Source organism: Augochlora pura, chromosome 11 (assembly GCF_028453695.1).
Source record: "Augochlora pura isolate Apur16 chromosome 11, APUR_v2.2.1, whole genome shotgun sequence".
NCBI lineage: Eukaryota > Metazoa > Arthropoda > Insecta > Hymenoptera > Halictidae > Augochlora > Augochlora pura.
Window position 1 is genome coordinate 668,083 of NC_135782.1, and position 27,082 is coordinate 695,164.

A 27,082-nucleotide genomic window follows, 5' to 3' on the forward strand; every position below is an offset into this window, starting at 1 on the left:
AGTACTCGTCGTGTCGCCCCGACGGCGTTCCATCCCCTTCCGGATCGTCCGTAGAACACCTCATCGCTGCTACCGTAGTTAGTCAAGCGTTTGCTAATTGTCCAAGAACATGTTCGCTGTTCGAACATTAAAAGTCGCGAGCAGTTTCGTAGCGGCTTCTCCCCGCTTTTCCAAATCGTTTCTAGAATAATGTCGGTGTCGTGTATTGTTGTTAGAAAAATATCTGCTAATTTCGTTTTCTATCGCCGAGCCTAGGGCTGTCGCGTGCCGGTGTTTTTAACGATTCTCTGTTTTTCGTTCAACAGGCCGCAGTACCAGATAAATAAACGCAGCATGGCCGGCCATCATGGACAACGCGTGATGGTCAGAACGTGCAACGGTCTCGAATTACGGGATCCATCTTTGTTCGTTGAGACTTCGGCGTCGGAGCTGGTTGAATCCTCCGTTTTATTCCCGAGTCTCGATTCGCAGGACGAATTGCACCCTCGGTAACCAGAACTATTCTACGATACCGTTGACCGGAAAGTCTCGATTCTCGGCCGCGAAAGCGATCATGGAACTTGACCGTTGGACGGATCAAAGTATTATTCGTAGAAGACGGAGACTCGAGATTTTCCGGCCAATCTTTGCAACGTTCTGATCGGCGTGGTATTAATGTGAAAGAATTTCATCGTGCAGGGAATTGGAAGCGGTGAATTTGGGAAGCGCGTGCCGCATCCACGGGTCGCCAGCAGCCACGGCCGCACCACCACCGCAACTCCCGACTGAGGAGAGCGTGGACGCTCTCTGTAACACGCTTCATCATTGGCATCACTGCCCAGAACTGTACAAGGCCATCGAAGGCATTCGTTTTATCGCCGATCATACAAAGAGGGAAGAGGACTCTACTAGAGTACGTTTCGCAGAAGGCGGCCGCCTTTTGCAATTACCGATTAAGTAAATCGTTTCTAGCATTAGTCGACGAGCGGCTAGGTGTGTAACGTAACAACTAACATAACTAAGGTGTGTTAGTTGGTCCGATAGAATTTTTGAAGGTTCCGCTTCATGGTAAAAGGGCTGCAACCCCGGGACCGTCGCTCAGCCAGTCGCAATTTCGATTTAAAGAGAGGCTTAGCAAACATTTGTGAAACGAGATCACGTCTGTTTCAGGTGAAAGAAGATTGGAAGTATGTCGCGATGGTCCTCGACAGGCTATTCCTGTGGATTTTTACACTAGCCGTGTTCGTCGGCACGGCGGGCATCATTCTTCAGGCGCCGACGCTGTACGACGACCGGATGCCGATCGACGTGCGACTATCCGAGATCGCCTCCACCACTGCCAAGCCACACATCGTCACGAGCCTCTGAGAGACAATTGTTAATTTTCGTTACATCCACGTACAACGCATGCTCACGTACACACAGTACATACACATATACAGTACATATAAATATATACAATATATATATATACATGAATACATGTACCGCAGAAACGCGCAAGGAACAAATATAAGATGCGTTCACGTTGACCAGGGACTATTTACCGAACAACACCCAGCTAAACGCGCGTTTCTCTTCGGTCGGTCGCCGCGCGCGGATTGTACTGTGCAGGGTGGAACCGGATCGCGATGAAGCTCCTCTTCCGCGCGCGCGACCGAGAGACTGACGCGTTTCGGGCCGCGAACGAACCTTGCTCGCTCCGATTATCCTCCGGGCTCACCGGTCGCTGGATCGCGGATATTTTGCATTTATATCGGAAGAAATTTCGAGGACGGCGCGCGTCCAACGCGATTCAACGTCGACGCGAATCTCCGTCGAACTGCTGTCGCTGCTGCTTGGAATTGATGCGGAACATTTTGATTTTGCGCGAACGTCTGCAGTCTGCGAAGCGGGAGACGAGCCAGCGCCGAGCCTCGGGAACGATTCTAAAGATGAGAACCGATCGGATCTTCGTGTCCACCCTGTACACGCTGCCGTGATCCGTGTCGACGCGCTCGATCTCCAGGGTTTCGTTGAGATAACTTATTTCTCGCGGCTGGACAAGTTGATGCGCCAAGGCTGCCTGTACCGTGTCTCCTGTACCGTATAATCCGTTTGCTCCGCCTACATACGTGTGTCGATAAAAAGCAATAAAAACGAACCTACATGCACAAGTGCTCACTATTTTTCAAAGAACGAAGCAAAGCGATCCATAGCGGGGAACGCGGCCTTGGCGGATGAGATTTGACCCCGTTACCGTATTCGTTTATCGGCGGGTTACTTTTTCGAGAAGCCGGCAGACTGCGGATGTTCGGGCAGACACCACCGATCGACGAAACGAAGCCAACATCGCGTTGCTCTCTTGACTTTTATCACGCGCACGAGATCCGTAGTCCGGCTCGTTTTTCCTTCCTTTCGAAAATCTTTCGAGCTCCATTCGTTTTGTAATACGCGCCAACAATACGTAGATTACGATTGCGTTGCGATAAGAGATGAAACAGAGTCGTTGTCTCTCGTCCCTGGTGTTAACGATTGAAAGACTGAAGCCTCGGCGCCGACGAGTCTTCGATTTTTCGCGCGAATTCAACGATTCGACGGCCAGCTATTGGCGGCTAGGATTCTCAATGCATACGCACACGGACACGGCCGGGACGCGGAGACGCGAGACAGTGGCGCGGTAGATTCGCTGTTCTCTGGGTGTTCGCGATACATGCTTTAAAATAATTGATTCATTGGTCGAGCATTGTGAGCTGTTCGAAAATTTTTCTTTAAAAGAAGACATAGCTTTTGGTTGTCGAGAATTATTCTGCGAGGACACCCAGGGAGCCTAGCCGCGAGTCTCTGCGTAGAACGCGCGTGGGAAAATTGGACAGAGTAGAAAGGACGCAACCTTTCGAAGCGAAAGAGGGAAAGAGAGAGAAAGAGAAATTGGACAAGATTCTTGTTCTGCTTACGAGCGCGAGAGCGTCGACGGATTCCAGCGTGCTTCCGGCACCGTAGAATCGGAATTTTCCTTTTGTCAGCTTCAAGAACTTTCGGATCGAGCGTTTCCGTGAACTATAAAGTAACCGCGGATCTCGCATCTCGCCGTTCTTCGCGAACGCGGTCCAACGGTGTTTCTTTCGAAAGAATCGTAAACCCGCCGACACGCTCGCAGAATAAGAAACGTGTTCCAACCGGAAAAGCATTGGATGCGGTCCAGCTCCATGAGTTTTATTGTTAGTATCGCGGATAAAAAGAGAGAGAGAGAGAGAGAGAGAGAGAGAGAGATTATAAAGTTTCAAAACAAGGTATTAAAATTCTAAGAGGAAAAAGTGGGTGACCGATGCTCGCGAATAACGTAGAAATTAATACGGAGCGATTTAAAGAGAGTTCAATTTTATGCCAGCCGCATCGACGCTATCTCGCTAACACACGGCTGGCTCGAGGATCCTATCGTTTCGCGATTAGCCGATCAGCGGAAGCGCGCGCGATGCTTTCGAAATTTTTTGCACGGGGTCACCACCGTGTACGATAGCAATCGATCGACCGATCGTCAGAGAAACGTCGCCGCACGGTTTTAAGAAGACGATGCGTATGGCACGGGATTGAACGAAGCCTGTTGCAGACTCAGGAACAGAGAGACAGACCCGAGGATCACCGTTTCCGAAATTTACATCGAGAGCCTGTAACAATGGGGCCATATTTTCACAAAATAAAAGAAACAAAAAAAGGGGGTTGGGGGCGTGGGAGGGGGTTGGCTAGATCGGCGTTTGTCTCGTTTGAGTAGGAGGGGGGGGGGGGGGGGAAAACAAATTCTAAATGTGTCCGCAGCTTCCCGATGCTGGGGGACGAAAGCGCTAAGTGGCGTGGTGGGACAGACGGAACAAGCGAAAAAAAAACAAAAACTGGAATGGAACACGGTTGTGGGCCTAAGAAAGTTTAACCGACTCAACTTTTATTGCTCATATATACGTATATGTTTGTAATAAGGTAACTTTCGTAATCGTAATTCGTTCCAGCACCACCGTGGACGTTCATTAGAAACTTTACATACAGCGCGTGCACGACGAAAACCAGAGAAATATGAGCGAGAGCGAGCGAGAATGTGTGCGCGTGTGCGGGAGAGATTGCGCGCGAGAAAGAGCGAGAGAACGTGAGAAAGTGGTTGGCGAGAAAGCGACGAGTGTGTACGAGCCGTAATCGTTTATTGTACAAGATCGCGTTCGAATAATTTATTCGTCTTCCTCGAGATACGAAATTACGATTTTACTTTTCCGACGGGCAGATCAATCCATGCGTTTACTCGACTCGCTGCTGCCCTCGCCAAAGAAATTTAGCAAGAGAAACGATAAAGAGAAAAGAAAAAAAGAACCGAGAAGAAAAAGACAAAAAAAAGCATAAGAGATAACTGAAAACGATGTAGAGTCTGATCGGTAAACCGCTAGTTAAGTATATGTGAGTAGCCACGATACGTCTTAAAAAAAAAAAAAAAAAACAGAGACAACGTCCCATCGTTTTTTTTGGGGGGCGGGAGGTTTCTTCTTCGACGGCGTTCCTTGATTCGATGATCGTAGAGCCTTTCGATCCATCCTCCAGATTGATACATTGATCGATCGATCGCAGCCTTGGACACGCACACACACATCCACCCGCACACAGCAAACAGACAGACAGACAAATACACACACACGCGCGCACACGATTCGTTTAAGCGAATTCAGCGAAGCCACAAGTGTCCACGAGAAGTAGAGAGATTGTTTTCAATTTTGTACACTAGGCCCTCGGATGCGTCTAGTCGACGGAATCGCTCCATGCCGTACATTATTAGAGCCTTAATGTTATTAACGTTTGTAATAAAGAGGTTTTACTTCGAACGAGAATGCTGAACATTATGGGAGTTCCGTGTACGAACGGACCCGCGAAACTATTGAAAATTCGGCGAACGAACGACCTACCCGTAATTCGGAAGATAATATGCTTGACGACGCTCCCCGAATATTAAACCCCCAAGGAAACGTCTGAGAGTGATTTGTTTCAAGAGTAAAGAATTTTCAATGTTTTCGCGAGCCAACGTAGAGATACAAGCTTGAACGAAACTGGCGAAGAGGAGGGAAAAGAAGAGGAAGGAGGAGGCGACGACAAAGAAGAAAACGAAAATTGTCGCGCGATTGTTGCGCCGAATTTCGTGCAGATTTTCTTTCCGTTTCAATTTCCACGTTCCGTTAAATTTCTTTCGTAATTGTCGTTTGTGCGAGCGTGAAACCGATCCGCGCGAATCTGTGAAACACAGATCGCAACGCGAAGGATATCCGTGGACGAGCGGAGGAATTTTCAATGGAAAACTGATTACACGTTATTTACGGAAGTAAACGCAGTGATAGTTTCTCAGCGTAAGTAAAAGAAAAAAAAAACAATTTAAACGATACGCATATATTAATATTATAAATAACCGTTACACACACACACATACACACACATGATAAAACAATATGGCAGCAAGATATTTTGTGAGTGGTGTCTATAAGCTCGATTATAAAACCTAACGTAAATCGGACATCAGTCTATCGTTCACAAGAGAGAGAGAGAGAGAGAGAGTAAGAGCGTGTACAAGTGTGTGTGAGAGTGAGCGAAAAAGCGTGGTTGCGCGTGCGAAAGAGAGTGAGAGAGAAAAGAAAAGAGCGAATGGTGCAATAGAGGGTGGGATTTTGTAAAAGGTGTTGAACTTTTAACGGTCGTCATTCACATGAAATGGCCTTATTCAGCACTCAGAGATTCACAACGCATTTCAGGGAAAGAAGCGTTTTGCTGTATTAAGAAACAGAAAATAAAAAACAACGTAGTTTGTAATCATCGCAGCGAATAACCGGGTTCTGTGTAGCGCACAATCGATCGACATTATGATTAAACGAAAAGAAAACTTTTATCATCGATCCGATTCTGTACCATCACTTTTTACACACGATTTTGTTAACACGATTAAAAGCCATACGAAACAATGTACTCGTTTCACGGACTAACAATATCTCGGGACTGCGAACGGAGAATGATTTCTAGACGTCAACGTTCATTATTTAAGCATGTAAGTCACTCTTTATCGAGTTCAGCTTCTCAAATGTTACAGATTCTTAACGCGTTCAGTTTGCGCAAGTTATTTCGAGGATGAGTGTCCTCCGATCCTGTATCTTCTGTTTTCTTCTGTTTCGTTAGATTTCCGTGTCTTAAAAGTACAAAGTACAATTATTCGGTATTCGAACGTTCAAAGAACGAGCATCGACAGTTTACAGAGCATGCATAGAACGAGGGAAACGCGATCGATTTTTCAGGCGACGCTCATCTTCGAATAACTTCGTCGATATTGTCTCACGAAGAAAAAAAAAAAGATGCAACTGTTAACAGCTGTAAAGATTCGCGATAGGGATCTCTCTGCGTTCAGACATTGTCGTAAAAGGTTAAGGTCGCTTTCAGTAAAATTAAACTAATTAATTGTTGTCTGATCGGGAACCGCGTCATACATTTGTATAATGTAACGTGTTACGTACGCATAAGTTTCTAAACTGATATTTTAACGATTTTTAGAAGATACGGCGATATATTATCGAGGCGTGTACGCTGTCGGCGTATTGAATACAATTTTATTCGAACAACGTTCGTTTATAATATTTTTCATTAAACTGTATAACATCGTGGAACAATTCAGCCTAAATACATGTACTATATTTTATTGACACAGTCCAGAATGATCGGAAATAAAACTTTATATATCTAGGAACAGCGTGTCACTTGAATCGTACTTGTTCTCTTTTTTACAGTACACATAATATAGATGTATTCGCAGATACGAATCTTGCGCCCAACGATTCCGCTAAGAAACACAATCCTATGCTATTCGCTTCTCTCGTTACGTCGATTAAAACAGTCTTTAATTAACCAGTCCGAAACTTCTATCCCGCTACGTGGTATAACAAACATTTCCTTTTTATTCCGATTACCTTATCACACAATCATTGATACGGCGGGTATGCAGAAAAGTTTGCATCGCGCTTAAAGCTTATCCTATATTGTAAAACGTTAAGTAGTTCCATTTCGGCTGTTACCGTGCTCGTAATTACCATTTAACAATTATAAAATCTCGGAGTCTTAACGCGCCGATCGAAATAGTTTTCATTGCGTAGCAGCACGCAGGTGATCGAATATTAATTTCACTCGATCTAAACGAGCAATCATTGCTATTAAATATTATTTGCCGTTTGCACGTCGAATAGTTATTGCACGATGATAAGAAGGCGAAGCAGCGTCGATATGTAACTACGCGCACACTACACGCATGTAAGTTATATGTATTATCACAAAACGTATAGTCATCTTTCAAGCAACAGTTCGTCCAATAAATTCGTAGGACGATAATAGACATTAGACGTCTCGAGTTAAATGACCAAGCGCATTGACAACTGCGCAAAATAATTTCTTTGATTAACCAATTTGATATGAGCACGCGATAATGTTACTAGCATAGACTGAACAAACTATATTAAATTTTTAAATACTGCTTGCCGTATTAAAAAACCTATACGATTTTTCACACGTATCCGTTGTATAATATTTTCAATCTGATTTTTTTAAATATATTTAACTCGATAAGCAATGTAATATCATTAAGTACCAGGCTGTAAAATATTGTAGAGTTGTTCGAATTGAAGAGAAAGTTTCAGGATTCGACCAACAAGTAGTTCGAGTATGTTACAGGGATTACACGTAAATAAATCATTAGATTTTTGTCTTTCTTCTCCCATTTCTAGGAAACTGGAATTTCCGTAATACTGATCGTATTAATCATTTTGTACGTTACCGATCTCATCCGTCGATATTAATTCAGGTTCTTTCGTTTCATCGGAATCGATCTTTAATTCGGACTCAATTTGTTTAGCCTCACGAATCCTTTTTAATTTCTTTTTGATAGCCACAGCACCTAACAATTTAATCGATAAAAAATTGGTATCGTTGATAGATCTGTGCAAATTAAAGTGGATATGTATTGTTGTACTTACAGAGCATAGTCTGCCACAGTTCTGCCCTCTTCGATCTGTGAACAATTTTTCTCAAAGACTCCCGATGTCTTTTTTGGATTCCTGCGAGTTCGATCGCCTCTCGTGTTGGCGGTGGAAATAAACAAATCTCAAGCCAGTGTACAGCTCTTGCGCATCCGATCAGCCTGAACCATACCTGTAATTTTACATATTTATTGAAAACTGTTATTCGTTTTATGAAAACATACATTATCGTTTTATGCAGGATATTACCGAATCTATGCATTCCACTGTGAACCACATCCATAAACCGAGTTCCACTCGCGCGTATTTGGTCTTCTCTGGCCACAGCATTAATCTTGGTACAAACAATACGTACAAGTATGTCCTGAAAAATTGTATTCATTAATTAAAAGAAGGATTTAAGAAAATACATAAAAATTCATTTGTTACGCTAACCAGCTGAGACAGTGAAGAAAGAAGAACAATTTGGGCAGCTTTTTTCCACCGGGTTGCGACAGGCATAATAAAATCCTGCACATATTTATGACAATGCTGTCAACTGCCTTATAAAACAGAAAAGTGCTTACAATTGTACACCACCTGCAAAATAGATTTTTATACAATGTTCATTGCTGAAAACTAATTTGTTTCAATATAATATTTCAATATATTAAGAAGTACGGTATAAATGATCAAGCAAAGCTGTAAGAAATGTACGATTGACTGAGATAATAAAACTTTGTTAAATATGAAGGTATTTTACTTCTCCTCGTAAGGATTCATGACAAATGAGGCAAACAACAGATTTGTCCAGCCTTTGATCCAAGCTCCATTACAGAAAATCTCGATTCCAGCTCGATGAAAGTAAAAGCTCCTGTGTAGAATCACTCCCAACTCCTCGTGCGTTACTTTCCGCTCATCGGAGAAGATATTCAGTGTTGTGATAGTGGATGATTTTAGATAACACACGCTGCCAAAGCAAAATCCACAATTCCACACAGCCTCGATTATTCTACTCCGCTGCATCAATGGTAAGCGCATACGGCGTAGTAGTGACTACGTTAATAAATAAAATGAGAAATATCAAACGTAAGCTTGTTACCCTTTTATCCACGCGCTTTGTAAATTACAGTAATAAACGCGACAGGGGAAAAGAGTCTGCATATCGAAGGACTTACGTTAAGGCACTTTTCATACATGAGGTACAGTATCACCCATAAAAGTATCAAATAACCGAGGAGTACATCGGCTTTTTTCACTTTCGTGTCGGTCATGTGTTGCATAGAGAATGCCTTTTTGTCCCAAAGATTTGGAACCACCGGTTTAAATACGCTGACATCGAAAAGCGAATGCAGCCCGACGGCCCAAATGTTTGCAACCTCTTCCAACATTTTCAGAACCCTTCGATGTCTGTTCTCGAGCTTGTCAGTCACTCTTCAATCTGCACGATTGCTTGCAGTATACCTGCGAATATTATAGATATCAAATAGTTTACTGATAAAGGCAATATCCAATAAAAATTTCGATTCTTTCCGGCGATGCACTGTGTTCATTTCACGTACACCACAATGCCTTTTATTGATATCGGCATCAGCGCAACTCAATCTAAAATCTAAACCACTAATAGTATTCCTATACTGGCCATCTCCCTCTGTGAAGCGCGCCAATGTTTATCATTTTAAATTTAACTTATTCGAAAATAAATTACAGCACTTTTATAATGACAGAACAAAGTTTACAACACATATACCTTTTTTTTTAAATCAATACAAAATGTAATGCCTCAAGATCGAGCCAACGATTTATTGATAATTTAAATAAATCTCCAATAAAATAGACATAATAATTTATAGCACATTCGAGTTATAATTAGTTATAAATCATTTTCAATTAATATTCGAATATCAAATGTCGGAACAAATCGTGATTAAATATTCAACAGTGTTCACAGATATGTCCGCCTATACAGACTTGAGAGACTGTATATTGCTAAAAGTTTAACAATATGTTTATTTAATACTTAGAATATGGGTTCGAAGTCTCAGCAAGGCCTGTTGGTCCAGAATTGATTAATTGTTTAATTAAATAAAGTTTTTATTTAATCTTACTTTGAAATTCCCGCTATTTCTGACAACTAGCGCCTCTTGTGGCGACATTTGGAAGCTCTTTTCGGCCTCCGTTCAGCGCCAATTAGTACCGTGGCAAAACGCTCAAACTACTAGCCAAGCGGTGGCGCCACACGTCGGCGACTTCTGGAAGCTTTGTTTTGGCTAGTAGTTTGAGCGTTTTGCCACGGTACTAATTGGCGCTGAACGGAGGCCGAAAAGAGCTTCCAAATGTCGCCACAAGAGGCGCTAGTTGTCAGAAATAGCGGGAATTTCAAAGTAAGATTAAATAAAAACTTTATTTAATTAAACAATTAATCAATTCTGGACCCACATGTTATCGTGAGAGACACCACAAGTTGACAACTGATGGTAAATATTAATTGTTTTAAAGGAAAAATATATAATAATGGAACGAAACTGAAATATTTATAAGGACGTTGTTAGAGATCTCTTTGGGAATGAGAAAATGAAGAGCTCAACTTCGTGAAGGTGTTTAGTTTATAAGAATTATTATATTATTAATCGTTAACATAATATACAAAACAAAGTGATAAAAAGTTACAATTTTCTTACGATGAAATTATTACATTTAACGTTTCTTACAATTACCAAAACTGTCTTGCTCCTTACGAAACTCGAAATAAATATGTACATAATTAAGTGAACGCGTAACACATTACATAACAATACGTCTTAATGTAACAAGTACAACAATATACAAAGCCACTTATAATCTTTGCGACCGGTTAAAAGTATCGTATTAATGTCTTTGATGATTATTACACTGAGAGACAGAGACAGATAGGATGAGAGAGAGAGAGAGAGAGAGATACAGAGACGCTGGACATTTGGAATGGTTCATTACCACGCGAAGCTTGGGCAAATACAAGGTGATGCATGAGACGAGATTCGACATTTTTCTTCGCGTTCCGCGTCCGTGGTCGCTTGCACGATTCACACGCGGACGATGGGGACGGTGATAAGTGATAACGATAACGATGCGTTACAAAAGTGCGGACACCGAATAGAAAATTATTTTAATCTCTAGAGTGAACGATCCAACACCTTCGTGGTCGAAAGCAAGGGTCTGCCTCGATTTCGTGAGTTAGTTGTTTAAACGATAAGGATTAGCTATCGGTATCAGCTGCGACGCCGGATTCTTCTAATTGTGTATATATATATGTCTTGGGCGTCGCCGTGATAACCGATACTTTTGATTATAAGCAAATTAATCTCTATTAAGCGACATCGCGACCACACTCGTTTTAACATAGGAAAACTCAAACAGACCACGGGCGAAGGTGTTGATTCGTGTTCGTCATTCGAAAACAATCTGTCGCATTACAGACAAACGGACGAACGGAAAAAGTAAGTCAGACAATCGCGGACTGCTTTCGACGGAATCGTTCAGTTGAAAATAACAACGATTCTTACGAAGCAATATCGGACCAAGTCGTTTTTACCATTTATTAACACTTAAGTGGACTTTCAATATGAAATTCAAACATATATTTAACACGAACTGTTACCGAATTTGAAATGAATTGAAATTACTCATGTTTCGCAGCATAAGGAACCAGTTTAAATAATTCTCGGTACTTTCAATAAGGTGGTAGCAACCCCAGTAGTCCACTTAAGGATCAATAACATTGTTCAGCGCATATCTGAACATTGAAGCACGTGTTTTCGATAGATTTTTCTAAGTTGAATTTAAATAAGTTAAAAGACCATCCAGAATCGTATTCCGTTATAAAATAGTTAACAGAATAGTTTCACGCAGGATACAGTTGTAAAATAATTATTGTTCAAGCTCAACATGCCTACAAATTTGAAGTCTCTTTCAAAGAATAAAAAAAGAAATATCAGAGACGCATGCTTAACGTTAGAAGTCCGAGGAAAAGTTACAATTATGTTTCACGGAGGATATGTTACAATGTTTATCGATGAGGATGAACGATACGCTAAAGAAAAAGAAGCGATGAACACGTCTCTCGCGGACGGAGTACGCGGGAATTAACGATCGTTGTAAACCTAGATGGCACGTTTTATACATTACATACAATCCGAAGTAACTCTACGGAGAGGGGGGGGGGGGGGGGGATATATCTGAAAAGTAACTTTGGGAAAGGAGAATTCGCATTAAAATTTGTTAATAATAATACGTGTTCGTAATACTTTTGATTCCTCGATGCGATTCCCTCCTTCGAAGTGCCACGGTGTCGCCTTCGAACCCGGCGCAACGATTCAACGAAAGTGAATTACGACGACGCTATGGAACTTTCCTTCGTTTCGCGTTTTCCCTTTGTCCTTCGTGTCTATCGACGTTAATCACGGTGTAAAAATATTTGTAATCCCTATGACAAAATATTTGCGATCGCTATGTAGCACAGCTTCTACGAGAGAAAGAGAGAGAGAGAGAGATAGAGAGAGAGAGAGAAAGAGTCAAGTGTCAATTACGACATCGAATAATCAATCCGTCCAAGTGAAATGAATTCCTCGGCCCACCTATTGTTCGTCGTCATTTTAGTTCAACGGTCAGGAATTCTATAGTAGTCCTACGATATACCACTCGTTTTCCGCGAAGTAAAATTAGCAAGAGACAATATACTCGTTCCGCACATCGAATTGGAAATATAAAATCACACACGTTTGAACCCTACCCGCGACACAACGCATCCGCGTACATTCTACGAAGCCTTTTCTCTTTCCATTTTTTTCTTCATCTTTTTTCTAAACGGTCAAGAATTCTATCTCATTCGTACTGGCAAGTTTACATCGCGTGCTACTCGCTTTTTAATTACAGTTTCGTCGCGTCGACGTGTTTCCTCTTTTTGTTTTTTGTTTATTTTTTAAACGTCGGGGGAAGGAAGGAAGGCTCCTTTTAGACCGTAGGTACAGACAGCCTTTGGTTACACAACAAGAAGACTAATATTATGATATAATATCGCGCAGTAGTCGATAAATATATATTTATATATGTATGTATATAATATATAATACATATATAATATATATATATTATATATGTATATAATATATACTCGGTTTGAAAACTAGTCTAAGAGTCTTTAGTTAATTGGCATTTCACGGCGTATGGCCTCAAGATTACGAGTGAGTTTCACGCAGCCGATCTTCCTGTTCGTTATATCTCTGGAGACAACCGTTGGATCCGCTGCGAACTAGCCTGCCCTGCTCGTCTGTCCTCTCTGCACGAAACTGCTGATAAATACTCGCTAACTTTGGCTACAGACACCGTTCCGGTACACAGTACACAACGACATTCGCGACAGTTCGGTTCTACAATAATTAGGAGCTCGTCTTTCCAATCTGAATCTCCGCTCGAGGATCCGATGATCCGAAAGCCTTTCGGCGAAAGATACATACACACTCCGACATCCGTACTCTAGCGTTCGCTTAACCCTTGAGCAACGTGCTCTTAGAAATTACTGTTATTTTATCCTTGATTATGGCATGATTATGATTAAACAATTTTGGATGGTTTGTAGTCATTTCTCTTGATAAGAATTCTTTTTAAAAAATGCCTAGAAGAGACCCGTATACGAAACCAATTCAAACCGAGCAGAAAAAGACTCGGCCACCGTCGTCCGAGGGTTAAGCCGAACGCGGATCGACTACCGCGACTCTTCGACCCTGTGTTTCCCGTGATTTGTTAGCATACCCCGACGACAATCATTCTGTATCCTTTCGTCCTGCGCGATCACGAATCGCGCCAAACGTCTAGTAGGAAAACCGAGAGAGGGGTTGGATGAGGGGAGAGCTGGGGATCCTCTGGGAGTAAACGCAAGTAGTTGGAGACGCAAGTGTGTCAACGGCTGGACGTCCTTCACCCTCGGAGAACGCGCAGATGGACGGATTTTACGTGTGGCTCGACTGCGGTCCCCCCATCCTCTGCTGCATTATGGTTAGCAACAGCTCGGAGTACTGCTGCATCATGTTGACTACTTTACCCTGATCTTGGCCAGCGAGCAGCTCTTGGAACGTGGCGGTCGCCTCGTTCACGGCCACGCTCTCGCCGCCCGTCGACGACGACCCGTCGATGCTTGCCTGTCCACCAGCGACCACCAGCCGCAGCGTTCGCATCGTTTCGTTCACAGAAGACTGGAGACCTCGCAGCATCGTATCCCTGTCGATACTGGCTCCTTCGTCTTCCTTGTCTATCGTCAGACGCTTGTACAGCTGCACCACGTTGTCCGCCGTCCGCGTCAGGTCGTCCGCGATCGTGTTGCACAGCTGCGTCGATACTGCGGCGAAAACAAAAGTTCATTAATTCCAAGGCAAGTCATTTTATGCTAGAACGCATAGTCGATCGGCGGGCTTCTTTCACGGAAAGGAGCCGTTTTCGACGACGCGTTGCAGCCTCTAACGCATAGTTTCCCAACATTTAATAAATTAGCATCGCTTTCTGCGAAACGTTTGCGAAGACAGATGGAAAACTATGCTTCTAACGGATGGTAGCACGGTCCGAGGAACGTGGCATCGGATCGGGATATCAATGGATGAAGATCGTGCAGCGTGCAGGTTACATCGACTCTAAAATCCGTAACGAGACCATGCTATTGCGATCGTGACCTAGAGACTCGGGTAGCGACCTAACGATGAGGCGACTATTCACGAGGTCTATGCGATGATCTAAGTTTTTACGAGCGTCTCTAGGATTCGTCGAATTCTTTTACGTACATATGGACATATAGAAAATATTTACAAATGAACCGGACAAGCGGCAGAAAAGTTTTCTAGATGAACAACTTCCATTCCGAGATGAGAACGTGGAAAGCGGGGGAGACGTTCGATGAGACACTATCACGCGCGATCTGTGTTTTATGTACAGCGACCTACAGACTAAGACGCTAGTCTGTACTAGTCGGTTCGGTTCGTATGGTTGCTTCGTTTGGTCATAGCATGATCACTTACAAATTTTTCTCATACACTCAAAGACTTATTATTTTCACAGGACAGCATTCTCAATAGGCGTCTTTAGTTTACCTAATGATTTATCCGTGCCTACTGCAAGAGTAAAACTTTGATTAGATCACAGTGCTCGCCGAAGGATCGTACGAACAAAGAAAAAAAAGGTTAATCGGTGTTCTGTTCGCACCCTGTGCGAAACAGGGTGTCGTTATAGTTTGGAAAACCGGACAGTTGCAATCTTGCATGCTTACACTTTGATGATCGTGAATCGTGACAACGAAAACGAACGGTAAAACACGGGGTATACGGATGATAGTTACATTCAGCACTGGCTACATCGATGGCACGATCAGTATCTTTGACTGGTAGCTCCTGCGGGCTGGGGTCCAGCTGACTCCGGTTGGCGGTCGACAATCTGCCGGCGCCCTGTCCTATCGAGCTGCTTCCGTTGCGACCGTTCGCTATCACGGTCGTAGACCCTGATCTCCTCACCGTCGTGCCAGGCAGATTTAGACTAAAAAGAGCAAAGAGAGTTAGTTAGTGTCGAATTTTGAAACAGAGGTTCGAAACAGGTAGAGACGATCGAACTTATCGCAACTCTTACTTCGTGGCTGAATGGTCGATGCTGATGCTGCGAGGTCTGGGTGGCAGCGCCGGCTTGCCTCCGTTTCCGTTCGAGGACGTGTCCTCGGAACTCGAGTCCTCTTGATTACCCACTTGACTTAGATTCACTGGAACACAAGGTTCGACAACTGATCGATCTGGGCGACTATTCGAAGCTGAACTAGTCAATGAAGGGCAAGGTTGTAGAATTACCACTCGAATACGCTCCCTGCATGCCTCTCCTCCTCAGGACCGAAGGTAGATTGCTGTTGGAAGAGGAGCTGGTCTTTATCTGATGGTTGATCTTGTTCTGCGAGCTGATCGTCGGTCTCATCAATCCACTGATCCTGCTATTCGTCGTCTGGTTGTTCCATCCCCTTCCGTTGCCGGCACCAACGTCCGATTCCGAGTCGCTCTAGAAAAATACGACAGACCATGGTGAGAATCCTCGCACTCGAACGCGCGACGATAGCTCCACTCGCGAAAAAGATCAAACTGTGTACCTGATTCAAAACGCCGACGCTGCTGCTTCTGGTAATGTGGGAAGAATGATTCTTCGCCGATCCGTGCCGAGACTGGTTTCCGCTATTCGCGTTTCCCAGTCCACTTCGCGCAGAACCGTTCGAGTTCTTATTACCTACTTTTCCTGAAACTATTAACGATCATTAGCGTGAGGTCCAGTCGCCGGAGATCGGCAACGATAAACGTGTACGTCTAATTGCAAATTAATCTCGAAGAAACAAAAGACACCGAGCGCGTGTTCGATGCATAAAAAGAAATTAATAAAAAAAACACATTGCTTGCAACATGTAGAGAATTCGAGAATAATTGGACACATTGAACATATAGTGCTTACGCTAAATCTAGGGTCGTTCCAATTTTCTTCCGAATGTTTATAATTGCAAGAAGATTTATAGAGAACGCTAGAATTATCTGCGAGACTGTTACGTTACATTTGAAATCGCATGTCCGAGGGTGGCAATAAAATTGTTCGCTCGTTCGAAATGCTCTGGAAACATTTGCGCGGTGCTATGGTAAAGAAAGCGGCCTACATCAGTTTCTCCTCGCCGTTAATAGGCAACAAACAACGTCGCGGAGAAACTTTAGTCCGGTTTCGTTTTTATAGTCCCACGCGCAATACTGTCCGAGGTTTATCGCCTCAATCGCGCTGTAAAATCGACGGACATTAATTCGAGCGTTAAACTCTGTTCAGCGAACGTGTTGTGAGATCGATTTAGCATTGGAAAGACCCTGAAAAATCGTGGTACACGATGAAAAGGTACCTTGTATCGGGCCATGCAGTAATCTATTTGGCGGGCTGACGGAAAGATCACTCAGCGAGCAGGCACGTCGCATGCCACCCCCCTCCTCTTCGCTGTCAAAAACTTTTGACGAGATTCGCCCCCCACTACTGCCAACTGTCGACAACAACACGCACACACATGCACTAAGCTACGGTTTCTTTCTCGTATATATTGAGACATGTTTTTTCTGTGTGTGTATGTCTTTTTTCCTTTTTTTCTAGACGATACGCTACTGTTCTGTCATTGAAACTTACCTCGTTAAAGAGTTACGAGAAACGGGTTAAACCTATCGTGAAACTTTTCAACAACAAATTAGAAACAAATGAAAGTTTTGCGCATCTTTGCGTACAGTAGTGCCGTGAGCTTCGGTTTCACTAATTTTTATAGCAGAGAACGAAGCGGGCTTCGTTTAGCTTTCGTGCTAATGCGGAAGCAAAGTGCCGCGGAACAACGAGTTCTTCCCCGTATTCGATTTCACTGAATCAGCTTCTAACATAAGCTCTCGCGCATCGTTAAAATCTATTGAATGTGTAGATTATTCTAGAATAAATAAGTATGATGATCGTTAAGTGAATGGATCGTAAAGAGGAGCGATGATGTAGACAGGGGAGGAAGCAGGAATCGAACTACATCGTGAGGACAAAACATGCTGCGTCGGTCCGCGCGTCATTCCAAACGAACAAAATTTAACTGAAAAGCATTCAAACTGAAAAGTACATGATCGCTGCCGTTCTGAAATAAAACATAATGGTACTAACGTCTTGAAAAGAACGCCTAGGGTATGTACAACGCTAACTATCCGATAATCGTACGCATTCGCATAACTGGTGAATCGTGCGGCTGAAAAGCGACGTGGACGTTGCACATTGACATAATCGCACGCTCGGACGGTCCCTGAACGCTGAGACGATGCTCAAAGATCATTCGATGACGCGTCGAAACGACTGCCAAGGAACTGGACTGTCCGAGGATGTCTCGTGCGAGAAGACGCGTTACACCGTCTTTCGTTGCAGGATCCTCGCACAGTTAGGCACGGTCATAATTACTCGACGCATTACTAACTCGTAGTAGCGGCGATTTGCAATTCGAATCGTTCGATTAAATCACGCCTGTAACTGATGGAATTTATCACCGTAATTGCACTTTAATTGCTGTTACGGATCGTAATTTAATCGACCGATGCGTTTGCAATTACAACAGTTTGGAGTGTACAATAATTGTGACTACACAGAACCGCGACCATCGCTGCAACGAAGAGGAACGACAACGTCCGCGTTACGATCGCGATTCGGGTACCTGTGTAGAGATGCTTGGTCGGTATAATAGCCTGATTAATCGTAGGCAAGGTTTTCGTCCATTTCATGTGGCTCTGGCACCGCGAGGCCGGCGGCCACATTCTCTTCGGCGAGTTGGTGCAGCTGGACGCGGACGTCGAGGAGCCGCTCTCCATCATCGATCTATCGATCGCTGATGTGTCCGCCCAGTCGCTCTCTTCTCCGCCCGAGTGCAGCCTGATGTCGCGCCTCATCGCGAATCTGCCGTCCCGTTCGGCCTCCAGTTTCGCATAATTGTCGTTGGTCTCTAGGCAGTGCGACATCATCAGGCGTTTCTCTTTCATGAAATACTGTTCCGACCGGACCAGGTTCTCGAACTCTCTGGACAGCAGCTTGACCGTTCCCTCGATCGCCCTGCTGATTCTCATATCGACGTCCATGTTGTCGAGTCGCTCGTTCGACCTCAGACTCTGGGTATTCTGGGCAGCTCCAGTAGGCTGCGAGTCGCAGGATACGCCGCCGGGCGGTTCCAGCGAATCGTAGGTCTCCTGCGTGTCCTTCGTCGGGATCTGATTCTCGAAGCAGCAGACGCGAGAGTCTCTCTGGTCGTCCCGCGCGTCGAATCCGTAGTTGTCCATCGGGCCGCCGGCCTCGTACACCATGTTCTTGTCCGAGCGGCGGTTCTGCAGGCTGTAGAACTTGGTCTTCGGGTCCGGTTCGTCGTACTGCATCGAGTAGGCCGGCGATTGCAGGAACTGCTCGATCCTCTTCGTATTCTCGGACGTGTTCGTCGATCCTGCGTCCGATTTCGCGTCGCTGTCGCACCTCGACGGGTGATCCTCGGCTCTCTGCGAGTTGCCGCCATAGTCCTCGGACTCGGGCTTCGGACGAGAAGTCGGCGAGTCGACGCTGTACTTGTTCCAGGCTGGACGAGCCCTGTTCCGCATGCTCTGCGTGCGAGCAGAATTCCTTTTCGGCTTCGGCGGCTTGTGGGCCACGAAGTCGTTCAGGAACAGCATCGACTGCGGCTCCTTTGGCACCTTCAAGCTGTTGCTTCGCGGCATGGTGTCCGATTTGGTTGTCGCCATTCTCATCTCGGCGTTCGCGTCGTTCTTCTCGTTGAAGTTGAACTCGTAGTAGATGCAGGTCGCGGGTTGCGGCGCGTTATCCTCCGCGTAATTGTTCTCGTTACCCGCCTTGCTTATCCTCGTGTCCTGGAGGGACTTGGACCTGAAGACTGCTCGGCAGGCAGTCGCGTCGTTCTCGTTGTTCTGGACAGAGCTGGAGGGTTCGATGACGTTGTTCGGATTGCCGCTGTACGTCTCCGAATTCTGTCTCTTTCGCTTGTAATGAGAGTCGAAGAGCATCTCGAGGGGCGCGGACTTGACGAGCGAGTCCGAGTCGTCGGTGAGCACGCTCTCGGTGCTGCGATGATCCATGTTCTCGCGCAACGGGAACATTTGGTAATCGGACTCGTCGGTCAAGATGCTCTCCTGGCTCCGACCGGCCTGCATCTTGCGCCGGGACAAGAAGAAGCTCGCGCTTGAGTGTCTATCGTTGTCGTAGTGGCTGTAATCCAGAATCTCGGCGCTTCCCTTCGAGAAGGACTCGACCGACGCGTCCGAGAGGATGCTCTCCTGCGATCCGGTTAGAATTCGCTTCGAGAATGCCTGGTAGTTCGAGTAGCCTCTGTGAGCATCCTGCTGGTTGTCGACGTGCATATTGATCTGGTAATCGCTGACGCATCGTCGAGGGGGGTTCTTGAAATCTCCTTCCAAAGAATCGTCGCTAAAGTTCCCATTCCCGTCGTCACCGTCTTCCAACGGATCGTTCAAGGCTTCTATGTTTCGCTCGTTCATCGCCGGCAAGCTTTCGAACGACTTCGCTATGCTTTCCATGTCCTCCTCGTTATCGTTCAACCCGATGAAGTAGCTACAGGACCTTCTCTTCTGCGCGAATCTCGCGAACCGACTGACGACGTTCTTCTTGCACTGTTCCTTGAGGAGCTTTAGCTCCTCGCAAACCGGCGACTCCGGCAACGACTGATTCGGTTTATTCAGCGACAGCTTATACTTTTCAGTTTTTTTCAGGGTCAAGGTTAACGGGCGAGTCAGCGACGGTCTCGTCTTATCGCTTATACACGACGTAGTCTGACTTTTGGACAAGCAGTTCTCGGAGGTTGGGGTATCTAGCTTAGGCAGCGCATTCCCCACACCACCCGACACTTTGTTAATCAGTTGTTGAGGTTTTAACGGGGGCTTTGGGTTCGGTATTGGTTTACAAGGATTAATCGGTTTCGAGTAGTGAGTCTGTTGACCGGTTTTGTTGTTACCTGTGCTCAACCTGTTCGAACGATGATGCTTCTCCGGTATATGGCTGCTCAAGTCGGATATGCTTTGGCTAGTTTTTAACGACGACCTGTAGCCCACCTGGAACCGCGACAAACGCGTTCAAACACCTCAGCTCAAACCTCTGCTACAATCATCGACGATGGAAAGGGCCTTACGCTTTGCAATTTTCTCCGAGTCTCCTCTATTCTCCTCTGCAACTCCTCGCGTTTCTTGGTCACGTCCGCGTCTCCTCTCGCCTGCTTGGTCGCGTTCACCACTGCCTGATTGCGAACCTTGTTGTTGCCACTGCCATCCGTGCCACCGCTGAGCCTACAAAATTTTAATATTTTCTTTCCGATTCCTCGTGAGAACGCGTTCTTATTAGCCGACCGGAATTACCTTCCGTGAAACTGAGAGCTGATGCTGGTTGTTTTCGGACTCCTGTTCGAAGGCTCCTCGGCTCCGCTAAGAGATTCAAAAGCGTTCTTGAGGAACTTCTCGCGATGGCTCTGCTTCGCTAGCTGGTCGAAGCCCTCGGAGCTGGCCTCCGACAGCATGGACAGGGGATTCCTCTCGGCGCTGGGAGTCGAGGCTCCACCCTCGGAATCCGAGTCGTCTTGGCTGCCGGAAGCGGTCAGCTCGCTGGTCCGACCGCTGTCTCCGTTCCTGGGCTTCTTCTGCCGCCTTTGGGATCTACAACGAAAATAGTTTCAGCGTGTTGGATCTCCATCAAAGAAATTTCAATTGATTCCTAGCTACGAACCTCCTCAGTTCTTCCACGTCCATCGCATTCACCGTGAACTGATTCGATATCGTGTCCTCCGGAGCTGGATAATACATCAGTCTGTGATGGGACTTCTCGGAGCCGGTGGTCCCGTTCTCCCCTTCCGAGTAATCCTCTACGTCGCCATCGTGCTCAGTGCTCTCGTGGTCCTGGAGGGGGGCGGAAACGGACGTAACATTAGATCACGGTCGTGGGTCGTCAGATTTTACGAATAGGTTGTTATAAAAGCGTGAGTATCGAGTGTCTGAACGCGCGTTCAGGGTTAGAGTGGCGCGACAAATTGTAAGCAGCAAACAAAAATAAATTGAGAAGCGGTAGTAATACGTATGAACGAGCGTGTGCAAGTATCGTGTGTGTCTGTTCTCCGTGTGGGTGTTTCGCTGCGTGTTTCCTGTATACTGTATATTGTATACTGTACGACGGCGCGCTTTATGGCAGGCCGTGTGTCCGAGGCCGTCGTTCGGAAGTACCTCGAATTTAAAGCTGCCAAGGCTGCTGTCGTCGGTATGATGACGACTCCTCGACTGTCGTGTCAATTCCGTGATATTGCTACCTCTAGTTACCGTCACGTGACCACCGATCACCTACGCCACATCGATTGAAAAATAAAATTGAATCAACCAAAAAAAAAAAAAATTAGAGATCGAAGAGAAGATCGCGGGCAAATAATTGATCGGTGCGAATAATGGAGGAGCAACAATTCGAGATAGTTAGAGGGGAGAACGTGTACGTGAGATATGCAGGCTGCGATAAAAAGCTGATCGAACGAGAGACGAACGACAAACGACGAGGGAGAGACACGGGTCTCCTCTGTCACCGGGATCCCCTGGATCTCTCTCGTCGACGGTTTCCCGTTGGCTCGCAAGCGCACACTGAACACAACACTCACGGGGCACGAACAGATATTACTGGTAGTTACTTGGTCACAGGGAATCGGTTAGTACCTGCTTCGGGTCGTCCGCTAGTTCTCTGTAACTATCCGGACAAGGCTGGAACACAGTCTCGTCCTCGTCCTAGAACGAGTTATCGATGGGTTAATGTTATTCGATTAGAAGATTAATCCGGCCGCGTTGCTTCCTGGATCGTTCGTTGCGCGGGCACGATTGATTAACCCCTTGCCGTGCCGTTTTCTTCACAGTCGCAACGATACGAAAATTCTCTCAGAAGAAACGAAAAGTTCCTATCAATCGCGAGTCTACGCTTATTCGAATGCTCGTTCTAAAAATTAGAATTACGTATTCCTCGACGGTTCTTGGCCGAGTGCCGAGAGGTCAAACTCGCTCCGTGACCAGATCCTTTAGAATACTATCCTTGTTCTTGACAAGATAGCGGTACAACGTCGGCTCTAATCGAGACAGATTATTTCTCGAGATCTATGTCGCAAGTCGGACTCATCGCAGTACGGCAAGGGGTTGAAAGTGTAGCGAGTGTAGCGAGCCAACGTACCCTCTTGATGATGATGGTTTCCCTCCGGTAGTCGCTGCTGCACTTGGTCTCGGTGCCGCTGTCTATGGAGCTGTCCTTGGACCCGCCACCGCCGCCGCCGCCATCGGAATCGATGGCCCCGCGAGGCGGAGGGAACGGTATCACCTCGTCGCTGTCGTAGACAGACTTGACGGTGATGCCGTCGCCTTGCTGTACCCTCTGCGCCCACCTGCCCTTCGGCAGATCGACGCCGAGGGACCTGGGGTTCGCGGCCAGGGTCGTCGTTTCGTCGGCGTTCGCGGTGTTTATCTGCTTTTTCGCCCAAAGCGGCAGCTGGCCCACGCTGAACCTATAATCGACGCCCACGCTTGGCGGCGTGGGATTCGCGTTCGGATCTAGGAATTCGGGCGGCGGCGATCCGAAAGTCTCGTTGTCCAACTGGATGTCTATGCCGGTACCGTTCACCTGAGGCGGCCTCCTAAGCACAGATAGGATATCCAGATTAGCCTACTATCGAGCCGGTTTGCCCGTGACACGCATCGATACGCGTTGCCGCGTAAGAGTTCGGGCTCGGGCTTGCGGACTTTATGCGGTCGTCGCGAAAACTAGTTGGTACAGTAAAAGTTACATCGAGTCCCGCGAGTCGAGAGAAATAGATAAGGGTGATTTCCATTTATTAGAATCACCAGAGGAAGAAAGATTTCTATATTCGACTTCCGTATATTGCAACCGGATCGCCTGACCTTTATCACGCATAAAGTTCCGCAACGACACAACCAACTTACTTCCCAGCTCGCATCGCTTGCTGGGCGAGGCGGGCCTGCATGGTGACGACCATGTCCCGGGGGACGCGCCAAACGAATATGCAGCCGTCGCCGCTGGCTGACACCAGATTTCTGCAGTCCGGGCTGAACCGCAGCCCGGTCACCAATTCCGAGTGGCCCAGCATGGTGGCCATGCACTCGCCGCTGTAGTAATCGTACACGCACAACGTCTTATCTGTACACGAGGTAGCTACGTAAATTCCGGACGCATCTGGAACGGGAAGATTAGTTTAGATTAGCGAGCATGATCCCGTGGACAGCAGAGGAAGGATCGGCGAGGCCGATTCGTACCTAGGACGACTTTGATGAGAGACCCGTCTTCCCCGACGGATCCCTTGAACGTTTTGCTGTGTTTGCCGGTGGCCACGTTGTACACCCTTATGTTCCTATCTTGGCAGGCAGTTAGAACGTGCTTTTGCCCGGAATCGACCTCCATGTCGTAAAGAGTGGTCTTCCCCTGAGCGTTGTGGCCCCTGGCGAACTGCGGCATCCCACCCGGCGTCTGAAATCAACCGAATCATTGTTTCGCCCGACTGGTATACCACGTCGGAGAGTTTCCTCGACGGCTCAAGGAACTTACCGACTGCAGCTGTCTAAAAATAATACTCTTGTCGGCGCCGCAGGACACCATCTGAATCTGATTGCTCTGGTTGCTCTGATTGAAGAATCTGACGGCAGTAATGGAAGAACTGTGGTCGTCGAGCGTCTGCGAGAAGTTGTACCCCTGATCGACGCTGAACACGTGGATCAACCGGTCCCTGGAGGCGCTGGCCAGCAGCCGGGGCGACTCGGCGGAGTACTTGGAGAACTTGGAGTACTCCAGGCAGAGCACCTCGGCGTCGTGAGCCTCGATCAGGTAGAGCTCCTCCAGGGAGGCGAGGTCGTGGATCCGGATGTTGCCGGACCGATCCCCGGAGGCGAGATGCTTGCCGTCCGGGCTGACGCGGATCGAACGGACGCCGTTGCGGCCGTCGTACGAGGCGTCGCTCTTCTCCGTCGAGCCGGCCGCAGCCAGGTCCAAGTCTTTCAGGTAGGTCAGCTCGGGGTCGATGTAGAGGACCTTGAGCAGCTCGTTGCTGTAGATGTTGCGCTTGTAGAGCGTGTCGGTCGGCGCCACGTCCTTCTCCAGGTTCCACACGCGGATCGTGTCGTCGCTGGAGCAGGTGATGAAGCTGCCGGCGGGCACCGCGGACACCGACTCGGACCCCGTCGGGTACATCTCGACGCCCCAGATGCACGCCGAGTGGTAGAGGAACGAGTGCGACTTGCCGACCCGCCTGATGTCCCTCACGTCCCACACGTAGATGCTGTGGTCGTTGTACACGCACGTCAGCTTGTTGTTCCGCTCGTCGAACGCCAGCGCGATCGCGTCCGGGTACCTCGCGTTCGCTGGATGCTGCGACATGTGACTGCGGAACGGAATCTCCCGATTAGCCGAACGAATCTTTTATCCGAAATGAGAATAAAATGGTTCAGAGGTAAAGGGTACCTGATCGACAAACCCTGCGCCACGTCCACTCCCAGGTAGTGCGTCCTCGGCAGCGTGGTGATGAACTGAAGAGTGCTAGGGCTGAAACACCTGACGATACCTTCCGCGCAACCGATGAAAATGTACTTGTCCCCCACGGCCATGCAATTCGCGCTCGTGGTCTGAAAGAGGAGCCTGCACTCGCAACGATCGACTAATCTCTCTGGCCAAGGCCAGCGTCGTAATTTTAATCCTCGGACGGCGAGCAATTTTCGCACCGGCGAGTCGTTTAATTCGAAGTCGAGCCGACCTGGTGGCCATTCGAACACGCTGGATCGCAACGCGACCCGGCGACCGCGGTCCGAGGATTAAACGAGAACGCGTTCAACGGCTGTTCCAACCCTCCGCGGGAGTTCTGACGAATTTATCCGCGCCAGTCTGTTGGCATTTCGTTTCGAGATTGCCGTTTTCGCCGGCCAACTCTCCTCTCCGGCATCTCTCCGCGGATTTGTTCGCGATAACGCGACAGCCGGGACCGAAGCGGGGCCGGTTGTCGGGACAAAAGAGGTACTTACGCGAAGCTCCACCCATTTGTCGAGCAGCCTCCTGTTATTAAACTCGCACAGAAGGCCCGTTTTGGTGATCGCGTACGTGGAGTCCGCCATATCCCCGCGGCCGCACGCTACGTCCACGAAATCGTTGTTTCTCTGTTCTCCTAATATGGCGGACCGACCCATCAAAGGCACAGGTTCCTTATACTGTTGCAACAAAATTGCCTCTATCACCACCTTCGCTGTTACCGTTACTCGCCCGCGCGCGTCTTCCTTCTTGCTCTCCCGCGACCCTCGCGACCACACTTTTGTTACCCGTACACTCGGCAACCAACGGCGCGCGATTCATTCCGAAACTACGCGAGCACGACTACGACGGAGCTTGGGAAGAAATTCTTCGCAAGATATCGTTGAAAAAAAGGATCAACGTTATTTGATTTCATTTAATCGATTTATAATCCAGAATCCGTGAATCGACCGAAGCAAGAAAAATTGGTTGCCGCGGGTGAGATTAGCGTGGCCCTCGGGCGAGCGACGAGCATGATTAACCGAAAACGGTGGCCGAATTAAGGGGGGAATTACCTTGGCGCTGCGCGAGTACTCGAGATACCAGAACTTCACGTGTCTGTTGCCCACGGTAACAAAGTAATTGCCGTTTTCCGCGAAGCAGACGGCCTTCACTTTGCTCGAGACTTTGTTCGACGCCACCTTAACATTGTTCCTCCAGTCCCAGACGTTGACGATCATATCGTGCTGAGAGCCCACCGACACCACGTACTTGTTGCTCGGTGAAAACGCCTTGGGAACAAAACAGAAAAAAAAGAAGAAGCAGATCAGAAAAAGGGGGGGAGAAACGAACGGAAAGAAAGAACGAACGGAGGAAGGGGACGGAAGGAAGGCAGAGAGATATATATCCGGCATTTATCTTGTTAACAAACGCGGCATTCTCTCTGCTCTCGCGGCACGTTAGCCAGCGACGCGCGGAGTGGTGCACACCGGCGTTTCCTGGTCTCAGAGCGGAGGACCGCGCGCGCGCGCGCGGCTCTCGAGGAACACGGCCACTCGGCGCCGTATAATGCCGTGCTACTCCGAGCCTCCCGCGGGTCTAACGCGGATAACGAGCGGGATAAAAGCGTTCAGGAAACGGGAAATATGGGGACGCGGGGCGACGCCGTCGTCGCGGAGCTGTGCGTCGAGCGGATCGGTGCGGAAGTAACGCGAGAGGACGAGAGGATACGTCGTGTATCGATCGAACCCAGGGAGAGAACGACACGCGAATTCGACGTCGCCGGGGACACTGTAACGAGACACTCTGCTCCCCAAACGAGGCAAACCCTCGTCGCGATCGGGGGCACACCCGCTCTATATCCGCGACGCGGAGACCCTGTCCTACGATACATGTCCCACGGTTTTACGCATCTCCGGAGATCGAACGATTTAACGCTAAACGTACCAAGAGGGGTCTCAAATGACCCCTTTTGAAAATTTACTTTTCTAACATTTATTATTCTT

At 47.1% G+C, this 27,082-nt stretch overlaps 3 protein-coding genes across 6 annotated transcripts in view; 1 reads left to right on the forward strand and 2 right to left on the reverse strand.

The window, feature by feature from the left end:
- The first annotated feature begins 117 nt into the window (after nt 1-117).
- Nucleotides 118-1,511, forward strand: LOC144476825 (acetylcholine receptor subunit alpha-like). Its single transcript, XM_078194084.1, has 3 exons — nt 118-488; nt 679-892; nt 1,150-1,511. The coding sequence occupies exons 1-3, from the start codon at nt 334-336 to the stop codon at nt 1,345-1,347; spliced, it is 567 nt and encodes a 188-aa protein (XP_078050210.1). The 5' UTR covers nt 118-333; the 3' UTR covers nt 1,348-1,511.
- Nucleotides 1,512-5,648: 4,137 nt separating this feature from the next.
- On the reverse strand, nt 5,649-9,696 carry LOC144477010 (uncharacterized). Its single transcript, XM_078194393.1, has 6 exons — nt 9,149-9,696; nt 8,734-9,026; nt 8,427-8,570; nt 8,241-8,355; nt 7,989-8,163; nt 5,649-7,909 (listed from the first exon to the last, which is right to left on the reverse strand). The coding sequence occupies exons 1-6, from the start codon at nt 9,359-9,361 to the stop codon at nt 7,770-7,772; spliced, it is 1,080 nt and encodes a 359-aa protein (XP_078050519.1). The 5' UTR covers nt 9,362-9,696; the 3' UTR covers nt 5,649-7,769.
- Nucleotides 9,697-10,570: 874 nt separating this feature from the next.
- The window catches only part of Wdr62 (WD repeat domain 62), a 93,237-nt gene continuing 76,725 nt past the window's right edge, over nt 10,571-27,082 (reverse strand). For 2 of the 4 annotated variants that reach the window (XM_078195061.1, XM_078195062.1), the window contains 19 exons: nt 26,153-26,368; nt 25,595-25,777; nt 25,041-25,201; nt 24,132-24,960; nt 23,843-24,053; nt 23,513-23,762; nt 22,749-23,205; nt 22,247-22,315; nt 21,773-21,886; nt 21,282-21,451; nt 20,918-21,211; nt 20,695-20,848; nt 20,521-20,617; nt 16,894-17,028; nt 16,114-16,262; nt 15,824-16,025; nt 15,612-15,738; nt 15,328-15,521; nt 10,571-14,340 (listed from right to left, as the gene is read on the reverse strand). In XM_078195061.1, coding sequence (XP_078051187.1) covers nt 13,955-14,340; nt 15,328-15,521; nt 15,612-15,738; nt 15,824-16,025; nt 16,114-16,262; nt 16,894-17,028; nt 20,521-20,617; nt 20,695-20,848; nt 20,918-21,211; nt 21,282-21,451; nt 21,773-21,886; nt 22,247-22,315; nt 22,749-23,205; nt 23,513-23,762; nt 23,843-24,053; nt 24,132-24,960; nt 25,041-25,201; nt 25,595-25,777; nt 26,153-26,368 — 4,398 coding nt within the window. In that variant the 3' untranslated portion in view covers nt 10,571-13,954. The remainder of the gene's footprint in view (nt 14,341-15,327; nt 15,522-15,611; nt 15,739-15,823; nt 16,026-16,113; nt 16,263-16,893; nt 17,029-20,520; nt 20,618-20,694; nt 20,849-20,917; nt 21,212-21,281; nt 21,452-21,772; nt 21,887-22,246; nt 22,316-22,748; nt 23,206-23,512; nt 23,763-23,842; nt 24,054-24,131; nt 24,961-25,040; nt 25,202-25,594; nt 25,778-26,152; nt 26,369-27,082) is intronic. The other 2 variants (XM_078195064.1, XM_078195065.1) reach the window with 2 other exon arrangements.

Coding starts and splice junctions, on each gene's coding strand:
- LOC144476825 (XM_078194084.1), top strand. CDS start 334: ATGGCCGGCCATCATGGACAACGCGTGATGGTCAGAACGTGCAACGGT. Junction 489..678: donor CAGGACGAATTGCACCCTCG/GTAACCAGAACT, acceptor TTCATCGTGCAG/GGAATTGGAAGCGGTGAATT. Junction 893..1,149: donor GGGAAGAGGACTCTACTAGA/GTACGTTTCGCA, acceptor CGTCTGTTTCAG/GTGAAAGAAGATTGGAAGTA.
- LOC144477010 (XM_078194393.1), bottom strand. CDS start 9,361: ATGTTGGAAGAGGTTGCAAACATTTGGGCCGTCGGGCTGCATTCGCTT. Junction 9,027..9,148: donor TGTATGAAAAGTGCCTTAAC/GTAAGTCCTTCG, acceptor TTATTAACGTAG/TCACTACTACGCCGTATGCG. Junction 8,571..8,733: donor ATGAATCCTTACGAGGAGAA/GTAAAATACCTT, acceptor TCTATTTTGCAG/GTGGTGTACAATTGTAAGCA.